At 28.8% G+C, this 18,292-nt stretch overlaps 1 protein-coding gene across 1 annotated transcript; it reads left to right on the top strand.

Moving 5' to 3' along the window:
- Positions 1-15,630: 15,630 nt before the first annotated feature.
- On the top strand, positions 15,631-16,342 carry LOC114170675. Its single transcript, XM_028056200.1, has 2 exons — positions 15,631-16,013; positions 16,122-16,342. Exons 1-2 carry the CDS (start codon positions 15,758-15,760, stop codon positions 16,187-16,189), a joined length of 324 nt encoding a protein of 107 aa, XP_027912001.1. The 5' UTR covers positions 15,631-15,757; the 3' UTR covers positions 16,190-16,342.
- Positions 16,343-18,292: the final 1,950 nt, after the last annotated feature.

An 18,292-nucleotide genomic window follows, 5' to 3' on the forward strand; every position in this document is an offset into this window, starting at 1 on the left:
GCGGATAGTTTTTCTCGGAGAAGAAAAAAAAAATAGTAATTATTTGTCAGACATCAATCAAGATTTTAATCAAGCATTGAATGTGGTTCTTTCAAAAATTTTATCAATCATTGAGGAGGAAGAAGCGGGAAATCTTAAAGAAGAGAGAAAAGACGAAAAAATCCTTCATTTGAGACACGTGTCAATCAATTAGAATGGTCAATTCAGTAACTTCACTATCCTAACATTTTCTTAGATATATAGTAGATGATATATTCTTTTTTAAACAAATGTTTTCGTATAAAGAATATTTGAAATAAATGCTTTCCTATAAAATGTTATATATTTGGAAGATATCGTTTTCTATTGCTCATCTAAGTTATTTTTAGTTAGATTGAGTTGATTACGAAATATTTTAATTAATTAGTACAAAAATTAGAACAATAATCCAATTTTTTAATTAATAGTGATAAAACTCTTATATTATAAAAGAAGAAATATGAAAATAAATTTTTTCATATAATTAAAATTATGTTTAACAATAAAATTTAAATGAAATAATAAATTAATTAACATAAAAACTAAAGAAATAATAAAATATCAACAATTAATAATGTAAAAACTAATATTATTAAAGAAAAAAATTGAAATAAATATTTTTCTATAATTAAATCCTATAATATAGCATTTTTATAAATGCTATCTTCATTTTGAAGGTCTCTTTCTTATTAGAAAATCCTATAATAAATGCCTCCCTATAAATGTTATATATTCTGAAGATTAAGAAAGATTTTGAAGATCTCTTATTTATTAGGAAATAATGAAGGGTTATTTTTTGTGTCTTTAAATAGACATTGATTTTCCTTGAAAATGAATAGAACGGAACAGAGAGTTATAGAAAATAAAAAAGATGATGAAAATGAAGAGAGTAGTGATTTTGGGGATGATTATGTTTGCTTTTCTGCAAATTCAAAGTATTGAGGCAAGAGACCTTTGTGCTCAAAAATGTGTTCAAGCATGTGCTGTGTCTAAACTTCCGTTTCAAAGATGTTATGAAGCATGTGTTATAAAGTGTCCCTCAACTGTTACTATTGGTAGGTACTTCTTTTTTTAATCTTTAATGTTTTTATTCTTTATATATAATTTAACTAATCATCCTTTTCTTTTCATTTCATTTACAATGCCTTCTATCTATCAGATGCTCCTCCTGCTCAACTTCATTCTTGCTTCAAAAACTGTCTCAACAACTTGGAACACTAACAACATTCCAGAGTGTTATTTTTCACATGTTTGTAATAAAATCATCAAACGATAAATGTTATAGTAATGAAAACCCTTTTATTTTATATTATGTCCACATTCAATATTTTTTGTTTACATTTAATTTTTTTTCTATTTAAGAACTATAACTAATGACCAAAATATCCAACATAATTCCCCCACTTAATCCATAGTTACTCTCCACATATGTCATAAGTATTTGAATTGAAATGTGTTGTATTTGAATTGCTTGTAATTAAATTTCATTCATTGTTTAAATAACTTGTTTGGAGAAGGAAATTAAAATACCTTACATTTCAATTTCTTATTTGAAATAAAAAAGAATTTATTGTGAGATAAAATTTAATTTTAACAATATTTATTTTACGCTTAATTATGTTTTGAGTTCATGATAAATTTGGAAATATGTTCGACAACCTAGATGGGTCGGGCAGACCCAACTACGCAACCGGATTGGTTAGACCCGATGACCCACCCGAGCTAGACCGACTGGGAAGAGCAGACAGGCTGGGTGACCCAATGATCTAGAGGCCTAAAGGCCCATACTACATGATTGTCCCGTCAAATTCATCAATATGGTCGTACTTAAGACCATAAGACTAGTAAAAGATTACTTAATTGATACTCAACTAATTACTAAAATTGACATTTTTTATTAAATATTTTTAAACAAACTTTAAAATTTATATAAATTTATATATAAAATTATGTTATTTACGTTTAAACGTGATTATTAAATCTAATGTGAAATGAAATTCGGATCGTACCATAATTAATAAATGCTCCTTTTATATATATTTATTTGTAAGTAACATAATTGTTTGAGATTAAGGATATATAACCTAATATAAGAATGATTGCAGATGCAACATTGCCAATTGTTGTTAAGGCAGCCATGACGATGTTTTTGTTGCTATCAAGGAGTCGTCCCCTAAGAGCTCCAAACAACTCACCAAGTAAAAGACTCTCACCTCACAATTGGAAAAAGAAAATAATGAAATCACCAAGAAAAGTTAAGATAACTCTCACCTCACTGCCTTCAAACCAGAAATGTTCTGTATTCCATTGACTCCTTTAGAACAGAAGACGTATCTGTGTGTAGTGTATAGAATCTCTAAGACTTAGATAAAGTAAAGAACAATTCACTCAATACAAAAACATAACATGTAACCTATCATATGGCTCAAATAAGCAGTTCTTAGTTTTATTTCATTCAAGAAAATGAGCATGACGAGCATCAAATATATAAGTTGTTATTGTGTCAGGAACTATAGTTGTTGTATGCCAAATTCCCTTTCCTGAAATATTGATATTTGATTTTCAATTGTATTTTGTATTGTGTTGAATAGAATCATATTCTCTACAACTTGTTCTTGACACTTTGATTTCCAATCAAACAGCGGAATGCTTAACTTTGCTCGAGGAATCCTTAAATTCTGTGTATATCAATTTGATTTGCTTCTTTGATTCACCATGGATATTCCGGCAGTGGTTCGGGCTAGTGATGACGACGGCGATCACCAATGGACATTGTCGGCAATAATGATTCTAGCGGGGCAACGAAAACTAGGGTTAGAAGTGTCAATTTAGTACGGTGCGTAGGGTTTGGCCTTGGTCCATGTGGGTTAGGGTAAAAAACAACCCACATTGAAAAAAAGCCGCCATCAAAGAAGCTCACATGGCCAAAAACTTCACAAAAGCCCTGTGGGTCAGGGACAATCCATGGACTTTTATCTTCAAATTGAAAAATATATTATTTTTTAAAATATAATATTATTTGTGGGACGGACCCGACGATCCAGACAGGCCCAATGATCCGGACAAGCACAACAATCCTAACATGCCCAAAACTCAGACCTGTTCGACGACCACGACAAGCACGACCACCAGACGGACTCGATGACCCAGATGGGTCCAACGACCCGAACAGGTGCGACCACCCGAACGGACCCGATGACCAGAACGTGCCCGACAATCCAGACAGACCTGACTTTCCGGCCAGGCCCGATGATCTGGGTGAGCCAAACAGCCCAGACCAGAACGACGACATGCACATGCCCGACAACTTGAACGGGTCCGACGACTCGGATGGGCCAAACAACACAAAAAAGCGTGACGACCCGGACAAGCCTGAAAACCCGGACGAGCTCGACGAACAAGAAAGGCTTGATGACCAAGATGAGTCCGATGACCAAAACGGGTCCGACGATCCGGACGGGCCCAACGACCCGAACAATCATGACAACTCAAACAAGCCCTATGACCTTGATGGGTCAAATGACCTAAACGGGCCTGTCGAAACCCTCGAACCCATCAAGCCTGTTTGGACAGTCGGGCTCGTCTAGGTCGTTAAGCTCTTCCGGGTCGTCAGACCCATCCGAATTGTAATATCTCAAAACTTATACCACAGTATTTTCAGTATGTCAATACCTAAAAGTTTATGATACAACACAATAAATTATGAACATATGATATAAAAATTATAATTATTCAAGACATCAAAATTTAAGTGTTTGTAATTAAAATAATAAAAATATTACTACAAAATAATATACTTCAATAATAAAATAAGTTATAATACTTATAACATTATAGCTAGCATTTCAGTTTCAGAAAAATATATGTTTTACCTTTATTATTATAATAATAATAATAATAATAATAATAATAATAATAATAATATTATTATTATTATTATTATTATTATTATGAACACATTTAACGTATTACACAATAATTTTATAATATTGTTCCATTATACACCATTGTCCTATTTATTGAAGTAATTTTAAATATCATGTATATATTTAATAAAAAATAATAATAATAATAATATTTACAGTACTCTCCAAATTGAACCTTAATGATATAAGTATAGAAACTTTATATATTATGATAAGGTAAACAAAAAAAAATAGATTGAATCTCCACCACAACGTCACAATTCATGTACTGTCAAAATGGAAAATCACAATTAATGCCATGATAGGTTAATATTAACGTCTGGATCGTCGGGCCTGTTTGGGTCGTTAGACCTGTCTGGGTCATCAGGCCTATTTGGGTCATCGGGCTTGTCCGGTTCGTTTAGCCCATCCGGTTCGTCAGGCCTGTCCGGGTCATCGGGCATGTTCGGGTCGTCGGGCTCGTCCGGGTCATCATGCTCGTTCGAATCATTTAAAATGTGAGGTTGAGTGAAAAGAATTTCAAATTCCACCTATTTTGTGGGTATTTGAATTTCTACTAATTTAGCTAATTGAAATCCTTCAAAAACATGCCTGCATTTGAAATGCTTTTTAATTTCTCTATCCAAACAAAAAATTTCATTACAAATAAATCTAAATTCTTCAAAAAAATGAATTGCTTCATTAAAATACTCTATCCAAACATACTCTAACCTTGTGTTTGGAAGGAGCGTTTCAACAATGCTTCGAAATTGAAATGCTTTGTATTTGAATTGCTTGTAATTAAATTTCATTCATTTTTTACATAAGTTGTTTGGATATGGAAATTAAAATACCTTACATTTCAATTTTCTTTTTTGAAAAAATAAATTAAATTTATTGCGAGATAAAATTTAATTTTAACAATATTTATTTTACGCTTAATTATGTTTTGAGTTCATGATAAATTTGGAAACATGCTCGAACACCCAGATGGGTCGGGCAGACCCAACTAGATTGGTTAGACCTGACGACCCACCCGAGTTGGACCAATTAGGAAGCCCAGACAGGCTGAGTGGCCCGATGATCTAGAGGCCTGACGGCCCATACTGCACGATTGTGCCGTCAAGTTCGTCAATATGGCCTGGTCCAACCCGTCTAGGTCATTGGCCCAATGCTCCAGATGGGTCTGACGACCCAAACAAGCCCAACGATCAAGACAGGCCCGACGACCTGGACGAGCCCAAAGACCTGGACGAGCCCGACGAGCTGGAGGAGCCCGACAATCCGGCGGGGCCGAATACCCGAACGGGTCCGAATACCCAAACGGGCCCGTACACTTAGACGAGCCCGAAGACCCGGACAGGTCCGACGACTAGGATGGGCCCGAGGACCCAGATGGGCCTGGCGACTCGGATGGGCCCGACGACTCGGATGGACCCAACGACTTGGACACGTCCGGACAATCCCGATGACCTAAACGGGCCTAATACTTAAAGATGTCAAAATGGGTTTCAACCCGTGAGCCAACCCGGCTCACCACGGGTTCGAACCGGGTTGGGTTGAGAAAAATTTAACTTTTTCAAAAGTGGGTTGAACTCAACCCGGCTCACTTAACCCACAGATTAAACAGGTTCGAGCCGGGTTGAAGGTGGGTTGACCCATTTAACCCACCAACATTTTTTTACAATTTTTTTTTTTAATTTTTTTAGTAATTATTTACTACTCCTATTATATTTGTTCACAATTTAATATTTTTAAATGCTAGTTTCTTGTATAATTATATTTGAATAGTTTGAATGTTTAATTAATATCATTGTCAAGTTATATATATGTTGATACTTTAATCTTTAACTATAATCTTTATAGTAAATTACTCAAGTAACCGTCTTATAAACAATTTTTTCTAAATTAGCATGAAAAAAATGTATAATTTTTTTATTTATATTTTGTTGAATAGCATGTCAGAAAATTTGTAATATTAGTCATGCTTTCTTAGACTAATGGATACTTTCTTGGAAATAATTCTTCATATATTGGTGGTGAGCATGATCAAAACATTGGTTCTTTATTTAAATATTTAAATACTAAAAAAAAATTTAGGTGGGTTGGTGAGTCAACCCACTTAACCCACCAACCCGTGGTGGGTTGAGCCGGGTTACAAAATTTCTAGCTCACTAGAAAGTGAGCCGGGTTGGGTTCACTAATTTTCAACCTGGCTCGTGGTTAGCCAACTCGTGTGAGCCGGGTTGACTCACTTTGACATATCTACTGATACTCGAACGGGCACGACAACTCGTACAGGCCCTTTCAAACCGCCGGGTCTGTCCGGGTCGTCGGGCTCGTCTTGATCGTCGGGCCCTTCTGGGTCATCGTTCTCGTCCGGGTCGTTTGGCCGGTCCGGATCATCGAGCCCGTCCGGGTCGTCGGGCTCGTTCGGGTCATCGGACCTGTCCGCGTTGTCCCACACTTCTAGGTCGTCGGGCACGTCCGAGTCGTCGGGCACGTCCGAGTCGTCGGGCTCGTCCAGGTTATCGGGCCCAATGATTTGGAAGGCTAGTTTGGTTCGTCATGCTTGTTTGAGTCGTCGGGTTCGTCCAGGTCGTCGGGCTCGTCCGGGTTGTCTGGCCCGTCTAGGTCAGGCTCGTCTGGGTCATCGGGCTCGTCTGAATCGTTGGGCCCGTTTAGGTCGTCATACCTGTCAGGGTCATCGGGCCCATTTGGGTCGTCGGGCCCGTCTGGTTCGTCGGGCCTGTTTGGGTCATCGGGCATGTCCAGGTCGTCGGGCCCATCCGGGTCGTCGGGCCCATCCGGGTCGTCGGGCCCATCCGGGTCGTCGGGCCCGTCTGGGTTGTCGGGTCCGTCTGGGTCATCGGGCTTGTTCGGGTCGTCAAGCTCGTCCGGGTCATTGGGCCCGTCCGGGTCGTTGGGCCCGTCCGGGTCGTTGGGCCCGTCCGGGTCGTCGAGCCCGTTCGGGTCATCGGGCCTGTCCGGGTCATCGGGCACGTTCGGGTCGTCGGGGTCGTCGGGTATGTCCGAGTCGTCGTGCCCGTCTAGATCGTCTAGAATGTGAGGTTAAGTGAGAAGAATTTCAAATTTCAACTATTTTGAGGGTATTTGAATGTCTACTAATTTAGCTAATTGAAATCCTTCAAAAAAATGCTTGCATTTGAAATGCTTTTTAATTTCTTCTTCCAAACAAAGCATTTCATTACAAAGAAATCTAAATTCTTCAAAAAAAAACAAGAATTGCTTCATTAAAATACACTATCCAAACACACTCTAAGACTCTAAGTCAGTGGGAACAATATACTAAGGGAACACATATATAAGATTAGGGAAGACAAAATAATTTTTTTTCAAATAACTAGTAATAATTTTAACATAATCAAGGAGTACGCTTGGTCATCCTCGTGTACACATGAGTTTGTTGTTGCCAATAAACGTAACTTTAGGAAAATGATACTATGGCTCTTATTTGTTGACTCTAATCCTTTTCTTTACTCTTTAACGTAGTTTAGTATAAATCATTGATTAATGTACCACTATATTGTTTTTTGAAAGAATTAATTATCTACATTAAGTCTATCATTAAATAAAGGATAATAGTCAAAAAATAAGAATCATATTATTATTTTCTGTAAATTTATGTTTCCCATAATTACATCTTTAACTGTAACAGACAATTTTTTTTTTTGTCTTATAGGTGTTTTATGAAATTAAATTAAAGCTAACGCACACAATATTAAAAATAAAATATGGTGGGCTAACTGTGTATTAGCCCCACGGATTCATTTATTAATGTATTTAATGAGACTTATGTTATTACCTTATTGGCAAATAATGAGTCGTTGAAGTAGAGATGTTAAAATGGATTTTAACTCATGAGCCAACTCAGCTCATCACAAGTTCGAGTTGGGTTGGGTTGAGAAAAAATAAATTTTTTTGGAAGTGGGTTGAACTCAATACGGCTTACTTAACTCACGGGTTCGAGCCGGGTTGATGGTGGGTTGACCCACTTAACCCACCAATATTTTTTTACTATTTTTTTTTAATTTTTTTTAATAATTATTTACTATCCCTAATTATATAGGTTCACAATTTCATATTTTTAAATGATAAAATGTTGTTCAATAATATTTTGAATAGTTTGAATGTTTAATTAATTTGATTATTAAGTTATATACGTTGATACTTTAATATTTACCTATAATTTTTATAGTAAATTATTCAATCAAACTGTCTTATAAACTATTTTTTTTTTTTAAATTAGCATGACAAAAATGTGTAGTTTTTTTATTTATATTTTGTTGAATAGCATAACAGACAATATGTAATATTAGCCATGTTTTCTTGGACTATATGAATATTTTTTTGGAAATAATTCATCATATATTGGTGGTGAGTATGATGAAGATATTAGTTCTTGATTTTATTGTGATTGTCATCTCATGGATTGCTTAAAAAATTATTTAAATATATAAATACTTAAAAATAAATACATAAATAATTTTTTTTATGTGGGTTGGTGAGTCAATTTATTTAACCCACCAACTCATAGTAGATTGAGCCGAATTACAAAATTTTTAACTTATCATAAAATAAACCAGATTAAATTCACTTATTTTTAACTCGGTTCGAGTCTACCTGTACTTTGACGTGTCTACGTTGAAGTTACTTCAAAGACAATTTATGTGCCTTTAAATTGATATTCATTTTTCTTCAAAATACAAAATCATAACCTAGAGTGTAGAAAGTACTTTTTGGGGAAAAACATGATGAAAAGTAACATAGTTGCGATTTTGGGGATGATTATCTTGGTTTTTGTGGAAATACTAAGTATTGAGGTAATAAACTCTTGTCCTGCAAAATGTGCAGCACTATGTTTTGTTACGGAAGGCCCGTATGAAAAATGTTATGATTCATGTATTGCAAACTGTAATAAAGTGTCTCCCAGTGCCTACAATTGTATTGCAAAGTGTGGCGTGAACAAGATAGTTACTGTTACTATTGGTACTTATTTTTTAGTAAAATTCACATTTTCTTTAATGTTTTTATTCTTTATAATTCAATTAATCATCTTGTTCATCTCATTTACAATGACTTTTCTGTATCATATCGTCGTGGTGAAGTGACTGATGTGGTTGATTCTTAAGTGCAAAAATGTCCCAACTTGGAAGAGTAAATAATTGCTTACTGGAAACAAAATTCCAGAGCACAATTAGACATTTTATTTACACATGCTTGTAATAAAATTATGAAAAAATAAATGTTATAATATTTTGTGCTTTAATTCCTTTTTATTTTAAAATATTAACGAGAAAATTTGGTTACTTGATCAACTTGTCGTAAGATTTATTCTGTATCCAATTTGCGTTTCAACTTTACTATTGTTATTGTAAAAATAAAGCTTCAATTTAAATAATTCAAAGCATTTTGAATGATGCTTGAACAATTATTTTTATATCAATTGATTTAGTCGATGTAAACAAGATTCTTGTAAAAATACATACCCGTACATCAGTATGAATCCAAATACTAACTTTATCTTTAAAGGTGTTGACAATGAAAAGAATTATTTATATAATTAATTTAAACATATTTTTGTTACTGAAATTAATTATTATTATTATTATTAAAAAAATTTCTTGCAATATATGAATCTAAGTATGTTTAATGTCCAGAAATAATATTTAAACTTTAAGTCTTATAAATAAATAAAAAATGCAATTGAAAAAAATGCTTGTAATAATGAAATTATGACAAAATAAATTTTATAATTATCTTATTTCCTTTCAAAATACACTTATTTTAATATATTAAAAATTAATATATATATTAAAATCTCAAAATTAGTGTATTTTAGAAATAAAATAGATATTAAAAAAATCTACAATTTTTATTAGAAAAATAAATGATATGATAATGTCACATTAACTCTACCTGCATAATGATAAATAATCCTAGTTGTTGATCAATTGTTGAAATTTTAGGATGTGTTCAATTCAGAGGATGAGAGGATGAATTTGAATAAATGAATTTTAGTTGTTGATTTTGAAAGATTTGGAGGTAGGGTAAGTGAATTTGATAATGAAGTTCATCAAAGTTTGTGAATAAATAAATTAATGTGATAGATAAAATTAATGTTATATATGATTATTTATTATAAAAAAAATTATTATTATCATTATCTATAACAATATATAAAGATGATTTCTTCTTTTGTGTTCACATCTCAAAATATCAATTTTACCCTTTAAATTATTTATTAAATTTTTTTAAAAATTTACCGTTACTTTTACAAACTTTTTTTTAAATCGTCTATCTTTACTCTTTTTTTATTTATTTATCAACTGTTATTCTCTGATCTTTTCTGATATATTTCACTTTATTTTTAATAAATATAAATTTATTTTATATATTAACTTAATAACATTACATTATCATCACATACAAATATAATATCTATAACAATATATAAAGAGAATTACTTCTTTTGTGTCCATATTTCAAAATACCAATTTTACCCTTTAAAATATAATTATTTATTAAATTTTTGAAAATTGACCATTACTTTTACAAACTTTTTTATAAAACCGTCTATCTTTACTATTCTCTTTTTCTTTATTTATCAATTGTTATTCTCTCATATTTTCTTATATATTTCACTTTATTTTTAAGAAATATAATTTAATTATTTTTTATTTCTTTTATCAAATAAATTATCAATTAACAAATATATAAGACTCATGAATATTTTTATCATCCAAATAAAGTAAAAGTGCACTAATAATTACTAAAGTTATAATGCATTAACTACACTTTAAATAATAGCTTGCGGTTAGCATGATCCATAATAATTAGTTATGTGAACAACCAAATTAACATAACGTATATCAACTCCTAATTTGTTTATCATATAATTAAGGATTAAATATGTTTTTGGTCCCTCAAGTTTTAGTGAAATTTGGAATTAGTCCTTCTTCGAAATTTTATACCAATTTAGTCCTTCATCTTTAAAAATGTGTGAATTTAGTCCTTTTAATCAAATTTTGTTTAGTTTATCTAACGTTTCAAGCGCATTTCATGATAGCATTTGAATTGTTTATACCGTTTAACACATTTTTGCTTCAATGTTAACTCAAATATTATTATAAAATACGTTTAAAATATCAAATAAATTTAACAAAATTTGGTAAGAATGACTAAATCCACGCATTTACAAAAATGAAGGACTAAATTGGTATAAAGTTTCGAAAAAAGACTAATTTCAAAATTCACTAAAACTTGAGGACAAAAACATATTTAATCTTATAATTAATAGCGGCGGTTATGAATAAAGGTAAGTGTACCAAATACCAAAGATTTTAATGTACTTTAATACATTAATTTAATACGTAATTAATAAATATTTAATATATTTAATAATATTATTGTATTTAACATAACATATATCACACCTCTAATTTGTTTATTATATGATTAATAATGACCGTTATGAATATTGGGGTAAGTGTACCAAATTCCAATAATAAAGTTAAAAAATCATATATCATTTTCTTAAAGATTCCCTTTTGTTTAAAACAAATTAGATTATTTAAGGTTAAAAGAACTTTGAAATAATAAAAACTTATTTTAATAAAATAATTTTAAATTATGAAAAGAATTAAATTTATGGTATTAATTATGAGGTAAAAATTTCACCAGGTTATATTTGATGTATCAATTCAATGTGAAAATACTAAACTATATATCTCTCATTTTTTTCTCTAACATTTAGACCATGAGTTAACAAACTCTAATTCCTTATACATTCTTTATAGACAAGTCTAAACCTGGTTACTAAAAACTCTAGTACCTTACATATTTTTATCAAAAATTCGCATATGTTTGTAATGACTAATTGATTGAGCTCTATGTTTAATGGCAAAATTTATTAGTTGTTATTTCGTAATCAAGCTTCTAAATTATTTTCTAATGTTTACATACCGGTATTCAATTAACAATCGTTCATCTAAGAACAAGAATAGAATACAAAACTATTAAAAAATAACTATATTAAAAAATAGAAATTACAAAAAATAAAGATACATTACATTAAACTCCAATGAATAAGGGAGATACTTATTCCTAGACAACACTAAAAAAATAATAAATGATGAAAATAATGGTGATGACTAATGTTTTCGGTCTTTAGAATGTGTCTTTGTCTTTTATCCTCGTAGGATTAGTTTCCTATTTTCCAAAAGATTAATTTATAAATCTATGAAGCACTTTATTTAATGATTTTTGTAAAGCTGGGCGAATGAAATGAATCGGTCTCGACCTAAAAGTTGTACTTGATTGAATTTTACTTGAATATCATGGATATATATATTTTAATCTTATGAAATTTCATACTTTTGATATATTCTTCGATCTTTTGAGATTTTCACCTATCTTCAAAATATTTCATAAATAAAATCCAAATAGTAATTTTTTCTAAAATTATTTAATATAAAACTTAATTATCTAATAAAATATAAAATACTTATCTTTTCTAAAATTATCTAATACAATTTTAATTATGTAATAAAAAACTTATCTATTCTAAAATTATAGAATAAAATCTTAATTATTTAATAAAAAATAAAATACTTATCTTTTTTTAAAATCATTTAATAAAATATAAATTATCTAATAAAAGATAAAAGACTTATATTTTTTAAAATTATTGAATAAATCTTTAATTATTCAAAAAGAGAATAACAATAATAAATAAAAATAATATAATAAAAAAATATGGTGATGTCAATTATGGATCGACATCAACATCATGAAATATGCATATTCACAATATATTTACCGTCCTACCAAAATTTATTTCAATTGATTTTAAAATGTTAACGAAAAAATTTGGTTACTTAACCAAATTGTTAGATTCTCGATCCAATTTTCGCATCCACTCTACTATAGTTACTTTAAAAATAAATCTTCGATTTAAATAAATCAAAGCATTTTTAATGATGCTTGAACAATTATTTTTATATCAATTAATTTAGTTAATGTAAACAAGAATCGTGTAAAAAAATATACTCATATTCCATTGACTAACGTAACACAGACACTATTGTGTGTATGCATTTTTTAAATATGTGTGATATTATATTAGTAGGTGATAATATTATAATGTTATTAAGTTAATATATATATATATATATATATATATATATATATATATTAAAATTATATTTATTAAAAATAAAGTAAAATATATCAGAACAGATAAAAGAATAACCATTGATAAATAGAGAAGAAGAGAAGAAGCAAAGACATATAATTTTACAAAAAGTTTGTAAAAGTAACGGTCAATTTTTAAAAATTTAATAAATTGTTATATTTAAAGGGTAAAATCGATATTTTGAAAAGTGGACACAAAAAGAGGAATCCTCTTATATATTATTATAAATATCACTCAACAAAAATCCTTGAATAATTATTAATTTTAATAACAAAAAATAATTACTTATTATATTGATTAATTTAGATATAAATTTATAAATAAAAAATTATTATTAATTAAAATAATTTCAAAAAAATTAATTGATCTGTAAATCGATAACTAAATTGATTATTAACATTAACTACAAAGATTTTGATTATCAAAAGAACTGATCTAAATATATTTATATCATTAAAATAGGTCATTATTTCTAAATTTGCTTGCGATGTATAAATCCTAGTAAGTTTAATGTCCAAATATAATATTTAAACTTAACTATTATAAATTAAAGAGAAAAACGCAATTGAAAAAATAACGTTATCAATTGACAATCAAATTTATATTGTAAGAATGAATTAATTGAAAGTACATTTCCAAGAAAGTTAAAATTTAGAAAAATAAAATTGTGAAATAAACGGAGAATGAATTATTTTAAATTGTGTACAGTCTTTCACAAAAGATATTTTTATTCTTTATTTAATTTAATTTTTAAACTCAAATAAATTAGTCCTTACCTATTTAGTGAAGATAGGTGTTTTATGGAATCAAATCAAAGCTAACCAAACTATATTAAAACCAAAATATGGTGGGCCTAACTCTATCTTAGTCAGGGATGAAAACAAGTTGGATTGGACGCGAATAGTGTCTATCCACAATCTGAATAGGTACCTAATTAAAAATATTTGTGGATATTTTAAAATTTGCAAGTACCCGTGAATATTCGTAAATATTTTAAAAAAATATTTTATAAATTTTTAAAATTAAATTTAAATAAAATTAAAAATATAAATTTAATTTAATTTAATCTAATCAAAAATATAATTTTAATTTTAATTTTAATTAAATTTGACTTAATAAAACATAAATTTTATTTTTTGTGGATAACAGGTATCTGCAAGTACAAATAGTATGATACTCGCAGTTGACCCACTTATAAACGGATATTAAAATACTCGTTATCCGCTACCTACGGATAACAAATACCTACGAGTATCAACAATTTGTCATGAATTTTATCCGCAGATATTTACGAACACAAGTATTTTTGTCATCCCTAAATTTAGTCCTATAAATTCATTAAAATTATGTTCACTTGTAAAGATCTATTGTTTCTTAAGATGGAAAAGGACAGATGAACTTTGTTAATTTTTATTGATTTTGGCATGGATGTGAAGGTGCTAATTTGGGGGAAGGGAGGAGGATTGTAACCTTGCATATATGCTAATATTAGAGGGAATGAACTGAGATTTTACATGTTTAGCCCTGTTGGTGAAGACTCTCATATGCTTTGCATAGATGGTAGTGTCATTTGCATCTATTCATTGTTGACATTAGAGGTGATATGTGAAGCAAACTTGGGTAAAAATGTCAAAATATATTTTAACCCGTAAGTCAACCCGACTCATCACGAATTTGAACCAAGTTGGATTCAAAAAAATTTATTTTTTTTAAAATTGGGTTGAACTAAATCATGTTCACTTAATTCACGAGTTAAACGGATTCAAGTCGGGTTGAAGCTGAATTGACTCACAACTCACCAATAACAACCCTATTAATTTATTTTACTATTTTAATTTTTTTTATTATAATTATTTACTACTTTTAATTATCTAAGTTCAACAATTTGATATTTTTAAACATTAAAATATTATTAAATAATATTTGAATAGTTTGAATGTTTAATTTATTTGTTTTCCAAATCATATACATTGATAATTTAATTTTTAACTATTATATTTATAATAATATATCGAGAATTAGGTGAATACTCTGATTCCACTATTATAAAAAGTAAATTGAGTCAATTTACTCTCATTGTAATACAATAAGTATATAAAATAAATTGCAAAAAAAAAACATTCATAAATGAATCAACCTACCGAAAATTCTTTTTTGACTCAATGCCAACCCATATGAGTTGGATTGACTCACTTTAACACCTCTAAACTTGTGTTGTATAATAATAATAATAATAATAATAAATAAATAAATAAATAGGGTATAATTGTAATCTTATAGCTTAGTCTATTAAAATATTCTTTTATCTATTTCATTTTTCATAAATTTTATTTCTAAATCTCTTTACTTTCACCCATAAATCCCTTAGAATAAATAATAAAAATCCATTTAAATCCCGTCGATCACTCTCGTTGAAATCCATCTATGAAATTAAACGGCTTCAAATATTTAATGAGACTGGAAGTTAGTGGCTTATTGACCAATAATAGTTGTTAAAGTTACTTCAAACACACTTCTCGTGCCTTTAAATTGAGATTCATTTTTCCTCAAAACGCAACAAGATTCATACAAAATCTAAGCCTAGAGTGTAGAGATTTAGAGTAGTTTTGCAGAAAACATGATGAAAAGTGACAGAGTTGCAATTTTGATGATGATTATGTTAGGTTTTGAGGTAATTCTAAGTATTGAGGCAAAAAAACTCCCTTGTCCTGCGGAATGCGCTCTAGAATGTTTTGCTTCAGAAGACCCTTACCCTGTTTGTTTTGCTAAATGTCTTGAAAAATGTAATAATAGTACAGGCTCTACCGGCTCTACCGGTGCCAATAATTGTATTTCAAAGTGTGGCGTCAACAAGACTATCACCGCTACTATTGGTACTTATTTTTTAAATCAAATTCACATTATTTTTTTTAATGTTTTTATTCTTTATAATTCTACTAATAATCTTTTTTATCTCATTTATAATGGTTTTTATGTATCAGATGCTCGTGGTTACGTGACTGACGTGGTTGATTCTTGCTTGCGAGAGTGTTCCGACTTGAAAAAGTAATTAATTGCTTAGTTGTAACAACATTCCAGAGCACAATTGGACATGTTACTTTTACATGTTTGTAATATAATTATGGAAAAATAAATTTTATATTAGTTTGTGCTCCAATTCCTGATGATTTTGAAATATTAACGAGAAAATTTGATTATGTGATCACCTTGTCTTATGATTCATTCTCTGTCCAATTTGCGTTTCCACTCTATTAGTTACTTTGAAAATAGAGGTTCGATTTAAATAAATCAAAGCATTTTGAATGATGCTTAATGTTGTATAATTATTCTTAAATCAATTGATTTAGTTAATTTAAATGAGATTCTTAGAAAAAGCATACCTGTATATCGTTGGTATGGATCCAAGTTTAATGTCCAGAAATAATATTTAAAATTTAAGTCTTATAAATTAAAAAAATAACGCAATTGAGAAAATAAGTTCATTGTCAATTAACAATCAAATTTTAGATCATAACATAGTAATAAATTAACTGAAAAATATTTTAGACCAACACGATCAATAAAATATAAATCTATAGAACAAAAGTAACTTATAGGAGTCAGAATTCTCCCGTGAATTTTTTGTGTCGTTTTTGTATTGTCCTTTCAAAAGACACTTATTTCAATATATTAAAAATTAATATATATTAAAATATTAAAATCACTGTATTTATAACAGTATATAAAGAGGATTTTCTCTTTTGTGTCTACATTTCTAAATACCAATTTTACCTTTTAAAATATAATTATTTATTAAATTTTTGAAAATTGACCATTACTTTTACAAATTTTTTTATAAAATCGTCTATTTTTGCTCTTTTTTTTTCTCTATTTATCAACGCTATTCTCTCATTTTTTTTATATATTTCACTCTATTTTTAATAAATATAATTTTATTTATATATTAACTTAATAACATTACATTATCATCACCTACTACTATAATATCATGTATATTTAAAAAATACATACACAGTATATTTAAAAAAATGCATACACACAAGCACAACAACGTCTGTTTGTATGCTAATTTTAAAAATAAAATAAATAGATAATACAAAAAGTTCAAAGAAAATCTAAATTCAATTCTTATTAGAGAAAAAAATAATATGATAATGTCATGTGAAATCTACTTGCACAATAATAAATAATCCTATTAGTTGTTTAAAGAGAAATGTATCGGTTTGTTGAATTTTTAAAGTAACGATCAGAGGAAAACTTGTTGAATATTTCTCATTATATTTGTTAAACTTAACAAATATAATATTATTTCATAAATATATTTAATAAAATTATTAATGTGAAATTTATATTATGTTTAATAAATAAAATAAATAACACTCTTTAATGCTAACATAAATACAAGCTCAAAGAATTAATTATATATTTATATATAGTAAATGTTCATTAATTGCTTATTAAATTCATGTATTAAAGTACATTCAATTATTGTTATTGTAATTCTGTTTTATGCATATACTCCATTGTTTCGTTTATAAAAGTTACTTGTCTTTTTCTTTACAACCCAAATTAACAAATGTCACACTCCTAATTCATTTATCACATGATTAATAACTTGATTACAACCGCTATAATATTATCAAATTGTATAAATAATAAAGTAAAAATTTCAAATATCATTTTTTTTAATAAACTCGTACTTGCTCAAAGAAAATTATAATTATTTACTGATTAAAGCTAAAAAATTTATAATAATGAAAAAATTAAATTTTTAACAAGATAAATGTAAAATTCTAGAATATAAATAATTTGATAAAATTAACTATGTAATAGAGACTTCAACGCATAGATATGATGATAATGTCATGCGAAATTTACTAGCACAATGATAAATAATCGTAATTGTTTAAAGAGAAATGTATCAACTGTTGAAATTTTAAAGTAACGATTACTGTATTTTTAAATGCACACAATTAATTATTTGACGAAAAATGTATCCATTGTTTGAATGATTAAAGTAATGAATAGGTTTTTTTCATATAAAATGTATATATATACAAAAAGAAAAAATGTTATCTTAATTATAATATTGTGATTTCTTTTAACAACCTGATTCATATTTTAAATACTTTCTTAATAATGTTACAATGAT

This window comes from Vigna unguiculata, chromosome 11 (genome assembly GCF_004118075.2).
Source record: "Vigna unguiculata cultivar IT97K-499-35 chromosome 11, ASM411807v1, whole genome shotgun sequence".
In the NCBI taxonomy this organism is placed as follows: Eukaryota; Viridiplantae; Streptophyta; class Magnoliopsida; order Fabales; family Fabaceae; genus Vigna; species Vigna unguiculata.